This window comes from Podarcis bocagei, assembly GCF_964188305.1.
Source record: "Podarcis bocagei genome assembly, chromosome: 15".
Lineage (NCBI taxonomy): Eukaryota > Metazoa > Chordata > Lepidosauria > Squamata > Lacertidae > Podarcis > Podarcis bocagei.
The window spans coordinates 20,733,203-20,755,674 of NC_138141.1; the positions used below are offsets into that span (position 1 = coordinate 20,733,203).

Genomic DNA, 22,472 nt, shown 5'->3' on the forward strand with positions numbered 1-22,472 from the left:
AGTTATGAGAGAAAGAGAGAGAGAATTCTTCGTTTACTTTCTCCATGCCAGAAGAACCAATGGTTTTATAAGAGATGTAAACATGTGTGCCAAATACATTCAGAGCCACACTGCCTTTAGATACGGACGTGCTTAATCCAAGAAACTTCACCCAACAAGCTGAAGGCAGCCTACATGATTTAGATATTCTCTTGAGGGGCTGTAGCTCAGTGGTAGTGTTGGATAGTCTCTCTCTGTGTGAGAGGATCATTTGTTCCAGAAACAGAGAAGAACAGAGAAGAAGTTTCAAGAAGCAGCAGAAGGCTGAGATTGTTTTGTTTATGCAAGGACATTTTCTATGGAAACTGTTATTACTTCTATGGAAACTGTGGCTTAGGGCCCTCGTATTTCCTGGACCACCTCTCCTGGTATGCCCTGCAGAGGACCTTAAGGTCCATCAATAACCATAGTTTAGAGGTCCCGGGCCCTAAGGAAGTCAGACTATCCTCCGCCAGGGCCAGGGCCTTTTCAGTGATGGCTCTGACCTGGTGGAATGCTCTGTCCCATGAGACTAGGGCCCTTCAGGATTTAACCTCCGTAAGACAGAGCCCTGGCCTTTAATTTGAATTCAGCCTGATCTTTTATTTCCCTTTTCTTCCCTCCCCCTTACTTTTATGAAAATCCCCGCTCTGAGACCCCACAGCTAATTCTCCCCTGGCCTCCTCACTGGCCCAATTCAGCCAGCTAGCCCTAATGCTTATTTCCCCTAAATTGATTTCTGAATTTTGAATTTTATTGTTATACATGTTTTTATACTGTATTTTATGCTGCTTTTACAATTAAGTGTTTTAAATTTGTTGTTAGCAGCCCTGAGCCCAGTTTTTGAACTGGGAAGTGCAGGGTATAAATAAAATTTATTATTATTATTATTATTATTATTATTATTATTATTATTATTATTAGTTGCATGCAGAAGGTCCTAGGTTCAATCCCAGCCAGCATCTCTAGGTAAGACTGGGAGGGACTCCTGCCCGAAACCTTGCAGAGTGACTTCCTGTTAGCATTGACAATGACGCTTACCTTTAGGGTCTGCCGCCTTTGCAAGACGGTGCCTTCTGTGCCCTCCCCCCATGATCTGCCAGGGGACATGGACTTGGGGTGTTTTCCCGGGCTGGCACAACCCCAGATCAGCCTCATGCCAGTCTAGAAAGTGGACTCTGGCCTGCTGGCTGTTTGTCCAATGACCGGTGGACTGAGTGTCCGGTTCCACCCCAGGGATGGGTTGGACTAGGCCGACAGGGGTATTTATGCCCAGCCTGCCTCCACCACCTTGTCCATTGCCTTCGCCAGAAGGTTGAACCAAAGATCTGTGACTCGGGCTGGATCTACACTGATCTGTAAAAACACTGTAAAAAAAAAAAGTAATATAGCTCTCAATGGAATTTCCCATTGCCAATGGATCTCTGCTGTACAGCGCCCTCTGGTGTCACATTTTTACAACGCTTTTTAAAGTTATAACCAACCAGTGGAGATCTGCCCTCTTTGAGGTAGGCAAGGTAGGACTAGGTGTGAGAGACTGACATAGACCAAGCTTCCTCTATGGCTCATCAGAGATTTGAACCTGGATTGCCCACCTCCTACTCTGACATTCTAGCCCAAGGTAGCCATTGTACTGCTATCTAGATGTTGTTGGATTTCAACTCCCATCAGCCCCACCCAGTATGACCGATAGTCGGGAATGATGGGAACTAGAGTCCAATAGCATCACATTACCTCCCCCTGCTCTATCCACTCCCCCACCTGCCTCCATTGAGCTCTTGGGCCCATAAATCCTAAGGGCACCCGTGATGTCTCTTGTCAGTTTTGTAAGCCTGCAGCTCAGACAGGAAAAATTACCACGGTGGAATGTTAAATGTGGCCCTCAGCTATTTCGGGAATGACTAAGTAAAAGTGGTGAGCAGTTTGTTTCAGCTAAATGGCTATTTTAAAAACCATCATCCCGCCAACCCAGCCATCAGCCGATGAGACAATCTTTCCTGTTGCTGAGCAAAAAAAGGGGGGGGTGCAAGCCTGTTCATCATCATAATCTGGAGACAGGAGATATAGATATCTGCAATGAGTTTATACAGAATGTAGTAGGGCAATTAGCAACCTTATAATATCGCTTACATACAATAATCAATGATTTTGCTTAATGTATTGGAGACTGTAAGCAGCACCTCCTCCGCTCTTAGTCAGCAAAAGGGGATGGCAAGGTGTGCGTAATGGCGTAACTTGCAGCTGCAGTTTAAATTGCCTTAAAAGTGCCATTTAATAGGGCAACATTGACAGCACAACCAAGGTTGGTGATTGTTTTCCTGCATATTCCTTGCAGTGGGTTGGGCTGGATGACACTTGGGGTCCCTTCCAGATATAGATATAGATATATACACCATCATAGGATTCTTTGGAATGTGCTTCAGAAAGAATAAACAGAAATAGCATTCCTTTAAGTTACAGGACACGGGTGGCACTGTGGGTTAAACCACAAAGCCTAGGACTTGCCGATCAGAAGGTTGGTGGTTCGAATCCCCGCAATGGGGTGAGCTCCCTGCTCCTGCCAACCTAGCAGTTCAAAAGCACATCAAAGTGCAAGTAGATAAATAGGTAGCACTCCGGCGGGAAGGTAAATGGCATTTCTGTGCGCTGCTCTGGTTCGCCAGAAGCAGCTTAGTCATGCTGGCCACATGACCCGGAAGCTGTACGCTGGCTCCCTCGGCCAATAAAGCGAGATGAGCACCGCAACCCCAGAGTCAGCCACGACTGGACCTAATGGTCAGAGGTCCCTTTACCTTTACCTTTATTATACTGTACATTTTGCACGTGTTTTTTTTTTCCTCCTTTCTTTCCTCCTTCCTCTTTTATCACTTTATTCCTTTATAAATGAAAATCTTTCAAAAAAAATATCTTCCTCATCCTCATCGTAATCTTGAGACAGAAGATAATGCAACAAGATACTGTTCCCAGCCACCCCAAAGCAGGAACAAGATTCCAGGAGTCTTGGAGCTTAACCAAGGTTTGTGTTCCTTTGGAACGAGACACAGCAGACAACTGTGTCTTTATGAAACATGGCTTATTCATACATATTTACACCTGAGTTTTATGGAGAGAGAGTTCACAGCTTTGCATCTCAAGGGGGGCTTGTCCTTCCCAGCAGCACAGCACTGGATTCAGAAGCATCCTAAGCACCATCCCTATGTCTCTCTGTAACCCAGCCAGCCAGAATGGATGCTGCCCTGCATGGAGTTTTCCTCACTCCATCCTTCTCTTCTCTAAGCCCAGCTCCTGGAGAAGTTAGCTTGACTTCAAACCCCACATTTACTAATTTCAGAGATTATGGGGAGAACCTGGCACCCAGGATTTTAGGGGATCCTTGCCCCCTGCAAGCCCATAACAGTACCATCGCCAGCTTTCACAGTGAAGGCAGAGATGTATTTGCAACCACAACTCCTAACTGCAAGTCAAGGCTCACAGTCCATGACCTCACCCCATGGCACCCTTCAACATTGCTGGACGCACTGTTCTGTGGCGTTCATTCATTCTGCAATCACGGCCCACCCTTAAATTGAAAAACCAAAGGGGTGTTTGTTCTTTGGATTAAAGTTACCCTTGATAAAATGAAGTTGTCCTCTCAGGATGTTTTTGACAAAATGTCCCCCAGCGGTTGCAGGCAGGGTGTGTGTGTGTGAGAGAGGGGGGGGATATGGCAGGCTGTTCACTCCTGTCCAGGCGTGTCAACACTAGGGGGTTGAGAAGCCTTCAGCCCCCTCAATATTTGTTTAAAAGGGGCCTGGCCCCCTCAATTTTGAGGTGGCCCGGTGCTTGTCACTCACACATGGCGAGCATTGTGTGTTGCCGCTTCAGTATCCAGCTCCTCCTCCAGAGGACACGACATTCCATGCACATGACGTGCAACATGCATGATGTCATGTGGGCATGATGCACATCAGGGATCTCCATCTGGAGGCAACCTGGCACCTCTGCTCCTGTCACTCTTTACTGCTCATCCATGTATGTGCCTTTTAGTTTTATGTGCTCTAGAGTCAAGGTGCAGCCATTCCTCATCTACAGAGTTAAGTTCTAAAGACTGTGAACTCCAGAACTTGCTGGACTCCATCTCCCATCATCCTTGGCTCTCCAGGGTTTCAGACAAGGAGTTGCCCCCCATCCCTAGCTGGAGGTGCCGGGGAATGAACCTTCTGCATGAAAAGCAGATGCTTTGCCACTGAGCTATCGGCCTATCTCACAGAACTGTTATGAGAATGAAAGGCTGTGGGACAGGTCTATGTGTGCTGCCTCATGTTCCTTGGGAAAAAGGCAGAATCTTAAAAAAAACAATGTAAAGAATGAACTAATTAAAGAAGAAGCCAAGAGTAGGATGCGGAGATACACATCCATCACTTGATTTGTGCATGTTAGGGGTTCTTTAATCTATCACACTAAGGCGTGAAACTGCCTTTAATGAGGAAAGTTCAAAACAGAAGGAGAAAAGCAATTCTACTTCAGGCGATGTGAGTAGAGTTGCCAACTGATCTTCCAAAAGCACCACCCGGCCTGCTCTTATGCTTGGTTCTGAAGAATGGCCAGTGGGAATGGGGAGAAGAACAACCACTTGCCCATACCTGCAGATCAAGCTACTGTTCAAAGCATCGGAGCAGGGCCCAGGGAAAGCATTTGGCAACCCTAGATGCCCAGGTGATACAAACCATTCATCTTGCCAGTGCTAGATATGCAATAGCCCATGACTGCAATAGATGGTCATCGCTTGATGCTGCAACCACCAAGTGATGACTGCATGTGTGTGGACCAGCTTCAGGTTCTGCTTTGTCACTTGATAACCCTTTGTGAATAAATTCCATCCTCTGGGCCCAGGAGGATCCCTCCCTAAAACTTCCTGTTTCTTTTATAAAGCCTCCCATTAAAACTGCAGCCTCCACAGCTCTTCTTCCTTCTCCAAGGGAATTCCATGCTGTGCAAAGGTTTCAAAAACCAACTCCCTTTGATCTGAATCACAAAGGAGCCACATTCCACTTGGGTACAACCCACCACCCACATGGAGCCAGTTTAGCAGGTCTTTTCCTCTCTTGCAATTAGGAAGGCAAATCCCCAGGAAGAGAGCTTCCTTCCATCCTTCTAAGAGGCGTCTGGTGATCAGAAAATCCAGTTGCCTTGTGCAGTTTTATTTTAAAAGGCCACCCCACTTTTTTTTGTCTCCCACACATTGCTTTCTAAAAAGCAGAGAGAGAGCCCTTTTTAAATCAGACGTTTGTTCAAAACCAAATGCCTCTGGTTTTTACAAACACAGAATATTCGTTTGAAATGTCTTTTAATGAAGTTTATAACATTTCCAAACAGACTGGAGAGGAAGGCGTTATTTTCTCCAGCTCCTTAGAACTCAGGGTCACCATTGAAGTGAAGGAGATGAACACAAAGGAACATCCGTTTTATCTTCACAACAATCCTGTGAGGTGGGCTAGGCCATGACTGGCCTAAGGTCATTCAATGAACTTCACGTCTGAGTGGGGATTTGAACTCGTATCTGTCAGGGACTGGCTGGATGCAGAGGAGTGGTGGGAGGGAACTCCCAAGGGAAGAAGGTTCAGAGGCTGGGGAATGGTGGTAGGATGACGCTGAGTGGTCAGAGGGAGAAGAGGGAGCCGACTAGGAGGAAGAGGTGTCAGAAGCTGAAGGGGCAACAGGGTTTAGTGAGCAGGAAGAACTTATGGCAGAAAGCAGTTCAGAATCAGAGACAGAAGAGGAGGCTGGAGAGAAGGGGGCCAAGAGGCAAAGATGAGACAGGCTGCTGAAGAAGCCAGGGGGTCTCTCCCTCCTGCTGTAATCAGCTCCCTTCCCCTGGTCTACTAGAACACAGAGGAAACTGAAAAGAGCAAAGAAGAGATTGACTGTGCACAGACGAAGTCGATAACTGCTTGGGAAAACCCTGAAGACTTAGGCAGCTGTGCAAAGGTAGAGACCTTCAGTCTTTGCAACTGCCACATTGGGGTAAGACCTAGTGGGAAGAGTTGCAGGGATCATTAGGCCTGTGCTGTTTTGGTTTCTTGGAATAAAGAGAACTTCACTGAAACCAGTGGTTTTTCTTAATTTCTGACCTTCACCCGACTTCCTCTCCTGAAAACATCTTCCAGGTTTTAGTCCCACACTCTAACTGACACGGAGTCGTTGTTGTCTCCTCTGGATGTTGTTGGACTACAACTCTTAGTCAACAACTAGTGTGATCATGGATGATCAGGGATGATGAGAGTTGTAGTCCCTGCCCCTCCCCTGCCCCCCAAACCCCCATGGTTCTGGCATCCAGCTGTCCACTATTAGAAACAGAATACTAGAGGGACTCCAATGTGACCCATCATGGGAGTTCTCACACTGACAGGTTTTCTCCCACATCACTAACAGATTAATAGTGTTATTGGTGGATTTATATTGGACTGCTTTGCTAGTTGCTTTGTAATGCATCCCCAATGCTATTGCACTACAGCTGTGTGGAAGCTGACATCTGTGCTTGTTGTTGTTGTTTAGTCGTTTAGTCGTGTCCGACTCTTCGTGACCCCATGGACCAGAGCACGCCAGGCACGTCTGTCTTCCACTGTCTCCCACAGTTTGGTCAAACTCATGCTGGTAGCTTCGAGAACACTATCCAACCATCCCGTCCTCTGTCGTCCCCTTCTCCTTGTGCCCTCCATCTTTCCCAACATCAGGGTCTTTTCCAGGGAGTCTTCCAGGTGGCCAAAGTATTGGAGCCTCAGCTTCACCATCTGTCCTTCCAGTGAGCACTCAGGGCTGATTTCCTCCAGAATAGATAGGTTTGTTCTTCTTGAAGTCCATGGGACTCTCAGGAGTCTCCTCCAGCACCATAATTCAAAAGCATCAATTCTTCGGTGATCAGCCTTCTTTATGGTCCAGCTCTCACTTCCATACATCACTACTGGGAAAACCATAGCTTTTACTATATGGACCTTTGTTGGCAAGGTGATGTCTCTACTTTTTAAGATGCTGGACATCTGTGCTACAGCACAACAAAAGCGGGACCAAAAAAAATCCAGAATATATGTGGTATGAAAAGTCAGCAAGAAGTTACAGGACATGCACCAACTGGAAACCAAGAAATATGAGCACCTTGAAACTTTTGCAAGTGTAAACCACCCCAATTTATGCATCATAAATAGGATGAATGAAGGATGCTCTTCAGCCAACAGAAATGAGGTTCCGCAAAGAGAAAAGGCCTGTCAGATCTCAGGAGATGGAAGGCCCTTGGCTTCCCGCAACCCAATATGGATGAAACTTCTTCAAGAAGAGCTCTATTTAGTTTTTTTTTAAAAAAAAAAAACTATGGTGGAAGCCATTGAAAAGGCACACTTGATTTGCCACAGAGTAATTGATTCATAGTAGATGGAAGGTTTATGACCTTGCTAAAGCAGTTGACATGGCAATGTCCTTCCAGACTTCTACCTAGTCTTGTGACACCAGAGTTTGACCAACAGCTCCTTGGGCTGCGACAGACAACACAGAGGTCCTTTTGTTCCCTGCTGGGTGGGGAGCCCACATTGATGTTGGTGGGCGGGAGAAGAGAACCTCATGTGGGAGATGCAAAGTCAGATAATTGACCACAAGGGAAATTGTACCCATCTCTGGGCCTAGTCTCAGCTTGGCCCTTTGCTCCTCTGTGCTAACTTCTCCCGGCCAGCAGCTGAATCACAAGAAAAAGTCTAGAAGAGACCTACATGGGGCGCAACTTCAGCAGGCTGGCGACGACTAAAAGCCCCGGAGGCCTTTTGATGCCTTTTCCATTTAGCTTGTAGTGATGGATGGCAGAGAAGGCTGCCAAAGGCTAGAGGCTTCAATGACACCAACCCCTCAGAAGATCTCCAATTCAATGCTCCCTTCCATTTCTCCCCTTTCTTACTTTGTGGTGGCAGATAAAATAACAAGAAAAGCTGTTGCAGGCTCAACTAGGCCTTAGGAAACAGTAGGAATAGTCAGAAGTCCCGAGAAACAATGTTTCCTAGATGTTATGCTTTCAGTGGTGTGTGTTTGCCTGAGCTTGAGTCTGGACTAAGAATTCTGAGCCCCTGTGTTCTGATTCAATACATGATATCCAGTCACAGAACACTGCAGGATTTGGGCCACTGATATTGGCTCTTAAACTCTGAATTATGATTCGCAGCTTGGGAGTTTAGACAGCCAATCATGCTGAGAGTAAGAGCAGCTCAGACCTTCAGAAACGTATATAAGCAGTTGCTTTGCCCCTGTTGTCCAGTTCTGTTAGTTCAATAAAAGTTCTTGCTGTTATCACTGTGTCTTGCTTCATGGGAATCCACCTACACTTCAGCCCTGATGACCACTAGCATAGGCCACAGCAGAGGTCATTCTCATTGTTTCTACCAAGTAAGAATCAGTGAAGAAATAGAATGGAACAGTTGTAGTGGCAGGGAAAGTTGATTCTGGGATTGTGGTTGGGTTAATTGCAACCTGAGCCAAAACATTAGAGGAATGTGGGCTCCATTTGTAATTAGCCGGGAAATTCCAAACCAAGAGTGTTCATATTATTAATTTCCCACTTCCAAATCCCAGTTGCTTCTCTGGTCTCCCAAAGTGGTCAACAAAGTGGTGGGAATCTCTCTGGCAGAGAGGTTCCCTTGTTGTTTAACCCCAGCATCTGGGAAGCAAAGATGAAATGCCTCTGAATATGAAGTTTGCCATTGATTCTTATATCCATGTGTTATGTACTGAGTTGAATAGGATCCAAAATGCAGCAGTCTGATTGTTCCTAGAACAATAGGATTCAGAATGCAGTAGTCTGATTGGTCCCAGAACAATAGGATTCAGAATGCAGAGTCTGATTGGTCCACAGGAGCCACCCAATCCAGCTCCAGGTGGAAGTGAATCCACAACCTGATTGGCCTACAGGAGAATCCCGGAATTAGCCAATCACGCGGGGCCCATTGTGTAAATAATGTATATAAAGCAGACATTCTGGGGCAACTTCCATTTCCTCCTCACCACTATGAGCTGAATAAAGGGCATGAAATCCACTCTCGACTCCGAGTATATTTCACCATGAATTTGTCTCATCCTTTTCAAAAGCCACCTCTTGGGCACTCTTGGTGGATTCCAAACTTAAGGAGAACTCTGTTGATATCCCAGGTCCTCATGGGACATGGGAAGAGTGGACCATTGTCACTCAGGCTATCTAGGGCTCACCTTACCTGGGAAAAGGCAACAGCGAACCAGTGTATCTCGTTGACACGCTTCCTTCAGTTGGCAACTCATAACATTCTCCATCAGCTGAAGCTTTTGAACAGTCATCAAGGGACATCCCTCATATTCAGTGGGAACAGGACTCAGCATCCTTCACGTGTTGAAGTTTTTGAACGGTCATCAAGGGAAGGCCCTCGTATGTGATGAGGCTGGAATCTTACCCAAACTTATAATGGCTGGCTGGGATCTCTTGAAATTCCATGTCACTAAGGCAGCGGCATAGCTAGCCGCTCGGGTGACTGGTGCGGGGGCTTGTCCTGCAGCCAGGGGTGGGGCAATCCATCCATGGGGGCGGGGCGAGCCTCTCTGACACTTGGAGCCTCTCCACTGCCTTCAGCTGAGGGAAAGGCAGTAGGCAGACGCATGACCCACACTGCTGTTTCAGGCATTGCAGAAACTGCAGGTACCTAAGCCACCACGTCACTCCTAAAAAGTTTTGTGAGCCCAATTTTAAAAAACAAAAACAAAACTTCATTTTGTCACACACACCCGCCTCAGTGATGGCACCTGGGGCAGACCGCACCACCCCCCCGCACCCCATTCATCCTCCAATGCTCACTCTAAAAAAAGATACAGTCCAGTGCTCCCTATCTGGGTGGGAAACACTTGATTGATTTTAAGTCTAATCTTCCTTGCTCCAGATTTCTAAAGTGAGCTCTCAATTGTTCCTACAGTCTGATTGTCTTGGAAACCATAAAACAGCATTAAGTTATTGTCAATTATGGTAAATTTGTTGTCAGCTCCTAAGCAGTTTGTTAGATGAAGTAAATTGCCCCTGAGGATGGAGCTGAGCTTGCAGACTCACAAAAGAAAAAGAAAAAAAGAAAGAAAAAAAGAGGAAGGAAGGAAGGAAGGAAGGAAGGAAGGAAGGAAGGAAGGAAGGAAGATTTGAGCTACCTAACTTGTTGTAATTCGCTGGAGACCCATCTTAGAGCCAAAACCACATTTGTTTCATCCATGACAGAACTTTTACAGTGTAAACACAAAAATCTAAGTAAAGACCCAGTAATATTGAGGGGTATGCATTCACAAGCAACAAGCAGTTAGGAGAAATGTCCTTATCCCTGCACTCACCCTGTGAAACAATGTCCTTTTCCAAAAAATTCCAACCCAAATTAGACAATCCACGTGAGCCTTGACTATTTATTTATTTATTTATTTATTTATATCCCATTAAACCATGGCTTTCATCAAGAAGGAAATACGCTGAGTTAATTGATGCAAAACAAAAAACAATGCTGATGGTTGTTCTGTGTAAAGAAATTTAGGCCAGGAGATACGCTGTCTGAAGAACAATTTGCATCCGATTGGCCAGTCTACCATCCACCACATGACAACTTGTGGATATATTTATTTGGGCCCCGCATGAAGGTTTCCCGCTTTTAACGGCAGCTCAGCTACCAACCCTCTGTTAACAATGGAGCGTGTGGCGAAAGATAGCAAGCCGAACACCGCAGGCAAGATGACCTTCCTTTCTCGCACCGAAACATTTGCAGCTGCCCATAGGCTGAACAGGTAACAACGGGGAAGAGGCACGATGCAGGGTTGGGAGGAAAAAACATGTTTCGAATTCATAGGTGACCAAGGAGCCCACGATTTCCCCATCCCTGGAAGGAAGCATAGATGTGCAACCTCTCGGAACACTGGCTGTCCAATGGATTTTAATGAGTATTTCCTGTACCTACAATTCTCCGGACATAAGGAACCAGTTGCCCAAGATAGCATCTCTGATACTCATATCGTTCAAAGGCCAAATAGAGCCAAAGGGCAAATGTTAACCAGGTTTGGTCTGCAGGGTAAGAACGATGGGTGTTATTGCAGCAGTTTCCTTCCCAAGTTCAGGAAAGAGACTCATCTGTAACCTTTATCTCAGCTATGCAATATGAAGCGTTGGGTTTCTTAATGCGTTCTAGCTCTCCCCACTTTCCCCTGTATGACCTGCCCCACCCTGCAACAATGGTGAGAAAGGATGTCTGAGGAGGTTCAGAAGCTCTCATAGCAGACCTTCCAAGTGTCCCTCTTTTCCAGGACAGTCCCAGACTTACAGAAGACATCCCGGTTTCTGATTTGATCCCGGAATGTCCCGCTCTTCCTTAGGACGTTCCTATTTTCATTGGAGAAATGTTGGAGGGTATAGAGTTATGTGACCCCCAAGCCAAGGAGATAAGTAACTGTTTTGTTTTGTTTTGTTTTTATTGTATTTATATTCAGTGTAAGCCACCCTGAGCCCAGTCTTGGCCAGGGAGGGCGGGATATAAAAATATTAATATTATTATTATTATACAACCTTTAGAAGACATCTGACGGCAGCCTTGTATAGGGAAGTTTTTTAACGTTTAATGCTTTGTTATTATTTATTACGCTTTTATATATCTTGGAAGCTGCCAATCAGATGGGTGTGGTATAAAGAATAAAATAATAATAATAATAATAATAATAATAATAATAATAATAATAGGATAGGACATCCATATTTCCTTCGGAGAAAGCTTGGAGGTTATGTCATAGTTTTCTGTCTCCAGTGGCCATTCATTCTTTCCACAGTTTACTCTGTTCATGAAGCTGCAAAAATTTGTGCAACAGGCAACTTACTAGTCTTCAGGGCCCAACAGGACTCTGCCAATTTGTCACTTGAGCAAGACAGGAAGAAAGTAGATGGGATGGCAAAGAAGCTGGAGAGTAGGGCCTAGATGTCTGTAAAAAGGGGAATTAAAAGAGGATTTCATCAATGATGGCACTAGAAGGAAAATGGACACTTTTGTCCAAGTCAGCTTTAAGCTAGGCAGAGGACCTTCTCGATAGTGGTGCCCGCCCTGTGGAACGCCCTCCCATCAGATGTCAAGGAAATAAACAACTATCTGACTTTTAGAAGACATCTGAAGGCAGCCCTGCTTAGGAAAGTTTTTAATGTTTGATGTTGTATTGCGCTTTTAATTCTGTTGGGAGCCGCCCAGAGTGGCTGGGGAAACCCAGCCAGATGGGTGGGGTATAAATAATAAGTAATAAATTATTATTATTATTATTATTATTATTATTATTATTATTATTATTATTATTATTATTATTATTACAGTATTATTATGATCATTATCCGACTTGGAGGTGCTGGGGACTGAACCTGGGATTTTCTGCATGCAGAACGGATGCCCTATCCACTGGGCTACAGAGTGTCAGTATATACAGTACTGACAAACAGGGTTCTGGGAAAGGTTGCCAAGTGGCAAAGCTTCTCATGGCCCAGGAAAAAAAGCATTTCTCCCACCTACTAATATTCACAGTTAAAGGCACAGGAACTGGGATTGGTATATGAAAGACAGCAACCTGAGTTCTGCGGAAGAATGAAGAAGAAATTATTTGTACTTGGGGGAAAGGCAACGTGATTGTTGTAGCTAATGCTGCTTAGATTGCTGACAGAGCCTCCCACCCGGGTTGAGAGGACGTATTCCAGAGGGGGACATTTGAGTATCTCTTGCAAAACACACATGCATATAACAAGAGTATTGCGGCACCTGGAAGACAGATTAAAAGATTTATTGTAGAAAGTGCTTTTGTGAATAAAAGCTCGTATAAACGAAGCGTTGCATTACACACACACAGCAAAAGGCAGCAAAAGGCAAATGGTACGAGGTGTGCTATTTCTCTCCAGAGTTGGTGATGAAGTAGATCAGGATTTACTGGTAGACTTGCCAGAGATAAACAAGGACATGGACTCCTGGTTGTTTAACAACAGCCATCTGGTTGGCCATTGTAAGAACAAGATGCCAGACTAGACTGGCCACTGCTCTGATCCAGATGGCTGTTTTCTTGGACTGCCTCTATTAATTGTTGTTGTTGTTGTTTAGTGGTGTCCAACTCTTCGTGACCCCATGGACCAGAGCACGCCAGGCACTCCTGTCTTCCACTGCCTCCCACAGTTTGGTCAAGCTCATGCTGGTAGCTTCGAGAACACTGTCCAACCATCTCGTCCTCTGTCGTCCCCTTCTCCTTGTGCCCTCCATCTTTCCCAACATCAGGGTCTTTTCCAGGGAGTCTTCTCTTCTCATGAGGTGGCCAAAGTATCGGAGCCTCAACTTCAGGATCTGCCCTTCCAGTGAACACTCAGGGCTGATTTCCTTAAGAATGGATAGGTTTGATCTTCTTGCAGTCCATGGGACTCTCAAGAGTCTCCTCCAGCACCATAATTCAAAAGTATCAATTCTTTGGCGATCAGCCTTCTTTATGGTCCAGCTCTCACTTCCATACATCACTACTGGGAAAACCATAGCTTTTACTATACAGACCTTCCTCTATTAATATAGACATTTAAAACAGCGTTATGGAATATCCTTATTGTCAAGGTCAAGTGGCTATGGATTTTTGTTGCTCTTTTTGTTTTAGTTATCATGTTTCTTCTGTTAAAATTGCTGGCATTCCAACAAGAGAAAGGTTCTTTTTTCCCCTTCTAAATTATGCAGCTGTGATGAAGAACGCTCAGGGTATAACGGCCTTGTGCTCAGTTCTGGAACTGAAAGCAAATTCCTGGGCTGAGCATGTGCTCAGAGGCCCTGTCCTTTTGTTCTGAGAGTGTTTTGCATCCAGTTTGCGGGTCTCGGAGTTTGAAGAAAAAGTCAAAATTGATGCTGGAAGCTTGCTCCTCCCTGATCTATGCAAAGGGCAGCCACATGCAGTATAGGTCCATCCTCAACAGCAATAATTTGGCATTATGATTTACATTAACTGGGCTGGATAGGGCTCAGCAGAGTCAGGAATCATCACCGAATGTAGAGGTGGCACAAGAAATACGGTGATTATAGAAGTACTGGACTCTATAATCCAGGCCCTTATAAAGTCACTCTCAGTCTAGCCAATGACATTGCAGCATTGCTGTGAGGATAAAAGTGGGAGGAAGGATAACCGTGAATGCCACCCTTGAGCTCCTTGGAGGAAAAGTGAGGTTTAAATGTAATAATAAAACAAAGAAGACTTACAAATAGCTGCAAAAAAGCTGGGTTGGGTATGGCTCAATTTTTTAAAAAAAATAAGGGCTGTTTCAGAAGTAATGGATCCTTTGAGGGTCCATTTTGAGTTATCCTTGCTAGTCACTGACAATAGACACAGTCTCCGTGTACAAAAGGCTTCCTTCTCTGTTCCCATCTGCAGTTAGATTGCCTCTCTTGCTGTTTTCATCTTATTCTTGTTGGCTGCTGCTTTTTCTCAACTCTCTCCCACTGTCTTACAGCAAATCTCTGAATGAGGAGGCGAACAGGAAGCTGTTTGGGAAATGCAATCAGAGCCATGGGCATAACTACAAAGGTAAGAGCAGTGAGCCTTTCTAGCATTGATGATGATGATGATGATGGTGATGATACGTACTACCTCCATGTAAAGACTGGAGCAAATTCTTCTACAGGCAAACAGGGGAAGGGGAGGGGTGATAAGCTTTGAAAGGCATTCCTCTTTCTGGTGGGAAGAGAACCTGCTCAGTGTTTTTCCTGCTGGAATCCGAATGGAGATTTTTCTCACCAGGGGCTTAGAATCCAGCAGTGTGTACAGTGGTACCTCGGGTTAAGTACTTAATTCTTTCTGGAGGTCTGTACTTAACCTGAAACTGTACTTAACCTGAAGCACCACTTTAGCTAATGGGGCCTCCTGCTGCCGCCACACCGCCGGAGCCCGATTTCCGTTCTTATCCTAAAGCAAAGTTCTTAACCTGAAGCACAATTTCTGGGTTAGCGGAGTCTGTAACCTGAAGCGTCTGTAACCTGAAGCGTATGAAACCCGAGGTACCACTGTACTCAGCTACAGCTGGCAAAATCGAGTGGTCAAATTCCCCAGGACTGTGCCCCTTTGGGGTTGCACACTTGAATGCTCTTCTGTTGGGGAAGAGGGGAGAGCTTGCATGCGGAAATGTAGCAACACATCAGGCTAGTTCTCTCTGACGTGCTCATTTTCAATGTTTTCTGGAGGTGGGGCAGCGCTAAAGCATGCAAGTGGGAGAGTGTTACCACTTCCCCCACCCTCATACCTGTATTTTCCCTCATTGCAGAGATTATGTGTTTCAGCAAGAGACGTGCTTTACCCAACTCTTTGCTACCACCTTGTGGTACTGAATTGGGTCTGCAATTAATGCTAACAACTTCCCTCTCTCACAGTTTCTTCTTTCTCCTTTGCAGTGACAGTGACCATATGTGGAAAGGTAGGGCATTTTCCTTTTGTTGCTCTTTATTTTGAAAACAGGTTTTGTGCTTTTACCAAGAGTCTGAGATTCTCAGCAGCACTTGAGATATGCTGCTGCCATGTTTCAATTCACCACTGACTCCTGTAGGATCGGATCCCTTGACTAGAGGCCGCCTTGCAGGATCAGAACCAATTCCATCCAGCTCAGCCGTCTGTTTCCAACCATTTGACCACCCCAGTGCCTTATATGTCACATATAAGCAGAGCACAATGACCATGTCTTTCCCGTTGTTTGTCCCTAGTACCTGATATTTAGAGATAGACTGCATCTGCAAATGGAGGTTCCATTTTAAGCCAATAGCCATTGATAAATCTCTTCTCCGTGCATTTATCCAATCATAACCTCTTGTGATAGTTCCTAGCATTGGTCCCCCCCACTACTGTTGTTAATAGTATTATCATAGTAGTAGTATTCAAGAGCAGTTCTAAGTCCTGTCCTCTGAACACTCCAAGGGTTAAAAAATAAAATTATTATTTTTGACGTCATTTTTAGTAAAAAAATAATAATAATGTACTTGTATGTACAGCACCAGAAATTCTGAATATTAAATGATATATAAATACCTGGTATAAAATCATCACCATTATTACTATTGCTATTATTTAACTTGTCTTACAGATTGACCCCATCAGTGGAATGTTCATGAATATTTACAAGCTTCAGGAATATATGAAGGTAATTCCAGAGTTATGAACCTCAGAGGCAAAGTTTAGAACACGGGTCGGCAAACTACGGACCGTGGGCCAGATCAGGCCCAATTGCCCTCAGGATCCGGCCCGCAGACATCCCATGGATCGGCGATTCTGTTTGTTAATTTTTTTCCTGTCCCCCCCCCCCCGGTGCCACCATTTTGTTTTCAGCGCCATTTCCCCCCCTCTCCCTCTCACACACCACGGCGCCTCCTTCCTCCCTCTCCCCACCCTTCTCCCCGTCCTGCATAGTGGAGGAAGGGGGCTGGGCTGGGCTGAGCGCCATTTTGGGCAGCGCCTCTCCAAAGTCAGCCAGCCTTCTCAGGCTATTCATCCCGCCGCCGCCGCCAGCCTCTGCTGCTCGCAAGGGCAGGCACAGGAGACACAGTTGGCAGCGCACAGTGCCGCCAGCGGCAGAGGTTGGTGACAGCAGTGGCTATGGGTTCTTTATCACCAAAAAATATCTCCCTGGCTGCATTGCCAACACAACCTTCAGCTTCTTTAATTCAGCCTGCTGTGTTAGAGTTTGTTCCAATCCTTGCCCTGCCAGCAGAAAGTCCAGACCCCAAGCCTCCGGACTACAGTTCCTCACCAGAGGACCCAATCCTGCAAAAATGCAGCAGCATTTCCGATGATAAAAACCCAACTGTTTCCACCGAAAAACATTTCAGGGGATCACTTGCAACGGTTTTCCAACATTTTTGAGGGAATTGCAGAACGTCAGATTTTTAGCAGAAATTGTGACCGCGCGGCTTAGGGATTTTTTTCAAAAAAAGTTGTTCAGACGTCGAGGGCTAATTCTGTTTCCGATGATAAAAACCCATCTGTTTCCACCGAAAAACACTTCAGGGGATCACTTGCAACAGTTTGCCAACATTTTTGAGTGAATTGCAGAACGTAAGATTTTTAGCAGAAATTGTGACCGCGCGGCTTAGGGATTTTTTTCAAAAAAAGTTGTTCAGACGTCGAGGGCTAATTCTGTTTCCGATGATAAAAACCCATCTGTTTCCACCGAAAAACCTTTCAGGGGATCGTTTGCAACAGTTTGGGACCATTTTTGAATGAATTGCAGAAGGTCAGATTTTTAGCAGAAATTGTGACCGCGCGGCTTAGGGATTTTTTCAAAAAAAGTTGTTCAGACGTCGAGGGCTAATTCTGTTTCCGATGATAAAAACCCATCTGTTTCCACCGAAAAACATTTCAGGGGATCATTTGCAACGGTTTGCCAACATTTTTGAGGGAATTGCAGAACGTCAGATTTTTAGCAGAAATTGTGACCGCGCGGCTTAGGGATTTTTTCAAAAAAAGTTGTTCAGACGTCGAGGGCTAATTCTGTTTCCGATGATAAAAACCCATCTGTTTCCACCGAAAAACATTTCAGGGGATCACTTGCAACAGTTTGCCAACATTTTTGAGGGAATTGCAGAACGTCAGATTTTTAGCAGAAATTGTGACCGCGCGGCTTAGGGATTTTTCAAAAAAAGTTGTTCAGACGTCGAGGGCTACTTTTGTTTCCGATGATAAAAACCCAACTGTTTCCACCGAAAAACATTTCAGGGGATCACTTGCAACGGTTTTCCAACATTTTTGAGGGAATTGCAGAACGTCAGATTTTTAGCAGAAATTGTGACCGCACGGCTTAGGGATTTTTTCAAAAAAAGTTGTTCAGACGTCGAGGGCTAATTCTGTTTCCGATGATAAAAACCCATCTGTTTCCACCGAAAAACATTTCAGGGGATCACTTGCAACAGTTTGCCAACATTTTTGAGGGAATTGCAGAACGTCAGATTTTTAGCAGAAATTGTGACCGCGCGGCTTAGGGATTTTTTTCAAAAAAAGTTGTTCAGACGTCGAGGGCTAATTCTGTTTCCGATGATAAAAACCCATCTGTTTCCACCGAAAAACACTTCAGGGGATCACTTGCAACAGTTTGCCAAGATTTTTGAGTGAATTGCAGAACGTCAGATTTTTAGCAGAAATTGTGACCGCGCGGCTTAGGGATTTTTTTCAAAAATAGTTGTTCAGACGTCGAGGGCTAATTCTGTTTCCGATGATAAAAACCCATCTGTTTCCACCGAAAAACATTTCAGGGGATCACTTGCAACAGTTTGCCAACATTTTTGAGGGAATTGCAGAACGTCAGATTTTTAGCAGAAATTGTGACCGCTCGGCTTAGGGATTTTTCAAAAAAAGTTGTTCAGACGTCGAGGGCTACTTTTGTTTCCGATGATAAAAACCCAACTGTTTCCACCGAAAAACATTTCAGGGGATCACTTGCAACGGTTTTCCAACATTTTTGAGTGAATTGCAGAACGTCAGATTTTTAGCAGAAATTGTGACCGCGCGGCTTAGGGATTTTTTCAAAAAAAGTTGTTCAGACGTCGAGGGCTAATTCTGTTTCCGATGATAAAAACCCATCTGTTTCCACCGAAAAACATTTCAGGGGATCACTTGCAACAGTTTGCCAACATTTTTGAGGGAATTGCAGAACGTCAGATTTTTAGCAGAAATTGTGACCGCGCGGCTTAGGGATTTTTCAAAAAAAGTTGTTCAGACGTCGAGGGCTACTTTTGTTTCCGATGATAAAAACCCAACTGTTTCCACCGAAAAACATTTCAGGGGATCACTTGCAACGGTTTTCCAACATTTTTGAGGGAATTGCAGAACGTCAGATTTTTAGCAGAAATTGTGACCGCGCGGCTTAGGGATTTTTCAAAAAAAGTTGTTCAGACGTCGAGGGCTACTTTTGTTTCCGATGATAAAAACCCAACTGTTTCCACCGAAAAACATTTCAGGGGATCACTTGCAACGGTTTTCCAACATTTTTGAGTGAATTGCAGAACGTCAGATTTTTAGCAGAAATTGTGACCGCGCGGCTTAGGGATTTTTTCAAAAAAAGTTGTTCAGACGTCGAGGGCTAATTCTGTTTCCGATGATAAAAACCCATCTGTTTCCACCGAAAAACATTTCAGGGGATCACTTGCAACAGTTTGCCAACATTTTTGAGGGAATTGCAGAACGTCAGATTTTTAGCAGAAATTGTGACCGCGCGGCTTAGGGATTTTTCAAAAAAAGTTGTTCAGACGTCGAGGGCTACTTTTGTTTCCGATGATAAAAACCCAACTGTTTCCACCGAAAAACATTTCAGGGGATCACTTGCAACGGTTTTCCAACATTTTTGAGTGAATTGCAGAACGTCATATTTTTAGCAGAAATTGTGACCGCGCGGCTTAGGGATTTTTTCAAAAAAAGTTGTCCAGACGTCAAGGGCTAATTCTGTTTCCGATGATAAAAACCCATCTGTTTCCACCTATGCAGCAGCATAGGTAGGCAGGGGGAGGGGAGGGGGAATGAGAGAAGCCCCCTCCGCTGTGTTTACTTCTGGGGGACGGTGAACCGGCCCCCTCCAAAAAAAGTTTGCTGACCCCTGGTTTAGAACTTCATAATCCCTGTTCCCAACCAGATCTTTGCTCTTATTTTCAGGAAGCCATTATGGATCCGCTTGACCACAAGAACCTTGACCAGGATGTTGATTTTTTTGCCAGCGTTGCAAGGTGGGTAGCTGTTAAGTTTGTGTGCAGTCTCCACTGCCCACATTTGTAAAGAGTGCAGGAGACTTGCATCCATATACAATGTCAGATGTGGGTCATGGTCCTGGTTTTGGGGAAACAGCCTCATTGGACCCACAGGCTAGAGGTGCCTCCTCCCCAAGCTGCTTTGTAGGAAGAGCAGGGATGGCTATGAGGGTGAAACAAACAGCCACAGGCAGAACAACTTAATGCTGTTACTCTAGAAACAAGTTGCTCAGACCAAAGGACCAGTCCAGAGGTTTCCATTTTATATGACCATTGGGAATCCGATTGGCTCCTTTATGTCACATGGCTGGAAAGCCACCTGCTGGTCAGCTGCATAAGTGACCCTCAAGTACAGCAAAAAGCAGGCTGGTTGCTCCCTCTTCCAGAAAACTGGCACAGAGGTGCATAGACCATGCCTGGCTTGTGTAAGTTTGTCACAGCCTGAGGCTTGAGAGAAGATCCACACCATACATATATATAACCCACAACTGTCCTGGATAAACCAGGAAAACCATTTGGGGCACCATGCTCTCGCGCAGTTTTGGGTCGTGATCTCACACGGCTCCCCCAAATTCCCAATTTTGTCCACCGTGCTTGGAAAAAGCCTTCTTGTGCAGGCCATGTGAGTGCGGCCTGGAAGATGGTGGCCCCGTTTTTCCCCACTTCCCCGAAAGAATCATGGGAGCTGTAGTTTTCCCATGCACAGAGAGAGCTACAATTCCCAGTACATTTCACAAACAATAGTTCCCAGGATTCTCTGGGGAAAGAAGCCATGTTCTTTAAATGTGTGTTTAAATATTTGGAGTGGGTCTGCCATGAGACATCCTGTGCCTTATCCAGACTAAAGTTACATCAGAGTAGAATATACACAGATTTGATTTGAAGTCATGGGCGAGAAGCAACAGGGGTAAAGAAAGGCAGGTTTGAAGGCAGCACTACCTTTATGCAGAAAAACCTATATTGTGGAGTCTCTTCCTTTTCCATATCAACCTCTCTGCTCTTCCTCCAGCACAACAGAGAACTTAGCCGTGTACATATGGAACAACCTTGAAAAAATCCTACCAGATGGATGCCTGCACAAAGTCAAGGTCTATGAATCCGACAGAAATTTTATCGTATACAAGGGGGACTAAAAATCCACAAGGAACAGGGGGCGGGGCTTGGCTAGGAGAGTTATTCTCCCATATATTGTATTAACACTCATTGTTGATTTAATGTGACAAACCCCTTCTCAGAACATTTACAAACTATTCTGTATCTACAGTGAAGAGATGCCTCCAGGGCCTTTTACTGCAGTATTGCAGCTTTGTTTAATCTATTGGTTAAAAAGATCTGCAAAAGCCATATTGTGTAACCTCATTCTTCATCACAGCATTATCCAGCAAGGAGATAGTCTATTACATTAAGATAGTTCACATGCGTAAAGGCTGGCTGCTGAATATAAGACTGGCTCCGTTGCAAAGCTCTGGGTGCAAAGAGATGCAAGAATCCTGGGTTGAAGCCAATGCTGGTCCTACTCAGAGTCAACCCATTGAAGATAATGGGCATGGCTGAGGACTCATCTAGACTTCTGCTTGTCCTGGCACTTCCCCCTACGGAAACCCAATCTTTACCGCTAAAGTGGGGCAAACGTCAACAACCAGGGTTTCTGCAGACTGACATTTGCTCTGATTCAGTGTTAAAGAGCAGGTTTTCCCAGTGAAAGTGGTCGGGCCAATGGAAAACTGCTCAGACCAAGAAAGCATGGGACAAGCAGGAAAAAAGCATGGGACAAGCAGAAGTATGGATGAACCCCGAGTTTCACTAAATCCAACAGGCCTGCTTTAAGAAAGACTAGCATTGGATATAATCTTCTGCTTCTGCAAGTGGACCACATGCAAAAGGCTGTCAGGTGGGGCTTCTCTGATGACCAAGTGATGGATCCCATACAACTTTATATCCCAACAGCAATTGTGTTATCCTTACAAAGCCAGCTCATAATCCGACTGCTAATCATCCTCCGATAAGATGCATCACCCTACATAAGGTTAAATGGGCAATTTCATAATGCTGGGATTGTTAGCACAATACATTCACCCCAAGCTGCTGAGCTGAGGTTTTAGTGAATGAACCAAAGGAAAAAATAACACCAATCATTTCTAGGGCTGTGAAGATTATGAACAGTGGGTTATGGGGGGCCGGGGAGATTGTCTATCAGGGAAACAGTTCAGTTTGCTTAATGCCCAAAAGGCATTTCCAACCCAGAATTTTTGCATGTGAATACATGAAAAGCATTCCCGAGAATCTAGGGAACTGTCATTCACCCTTCACAGCACTGCAGTTCCCAGAATCTGTAAGAAACTACATTTCTCAGGATTCTTGGGGAGGTGCTTTAAATGCATGGTGTATACACAGCCAGTGTCTTACCATGCACAATGCCATTAGCAACGTGACTGGAAAAGAGAGAAGAAACAGGTGTATGTGCAAACTGACCCATATTTGAGTGGCAGCTCCAAAAGGAGTTCAGTATCCATCCTCAGAGGTCTGAACACACCCTGCTGACACTTCTGAAAACAGGCTGTGGGATCAACACTGGAGGTGTGGGACCTGGAAGATACACTTGAGAAAACACGCCCGGCCCTTCCATCCTGATGCATGTCAGATTTGGCACTCCTGGTCCAAAAGTACACCTCCAAAATCAGACAAGCAGAACCACAGCCG

General features: G+C 45.0%; 1 protein-coding gene and 2 long non-coding RNA genes across 3 annotated transcripts in view; all 3 read left to right on the forward strand.

Moving 5' to 3' along the window:
* Positions 1–22,472, forward strand: part of LOC308574702 — a 301,005-nt gene that overhangs the window by 256,350 nt on the left and 22,183 nt on the right. The gene's annotated exons all lie outside the window — the stretch shown is intronic.
* On the forward strand, positions 10,648–21,116 carry LOC308574676 (6-pyruvoyl tetrahydrobiopterin synthase-like). The gene is made up of 6 exons (XM_081172802.1): positions 10,648–10,806; positions 14,510–14,583; positions 15,444–15,466; positions 16,127–16,183; positions 19,681–19,751; positions 20,782–21,116. Exons 1-6 carry the CDS (start codon positions 10,709–10,711, stop codon positions 20,903–20,905), a joined length of 447 nt encoding a protein of 148 aa, XP_081028928.1. The 5' UTR covers positions 10,648–10,708; the 3' UTR covers positions 20,906–21,116.
* LOC308574701 lies at positions 10,813–14,503 on the forward strand. Its single transcript, XR_014002552.1, has 3 exons — positions 10,813–11,479; positions 11,602–13,963; positions 14,205–14,503. It is a non-coding gene; the product is annotated as an uncharacterized lncRNA (long non-coding RNA).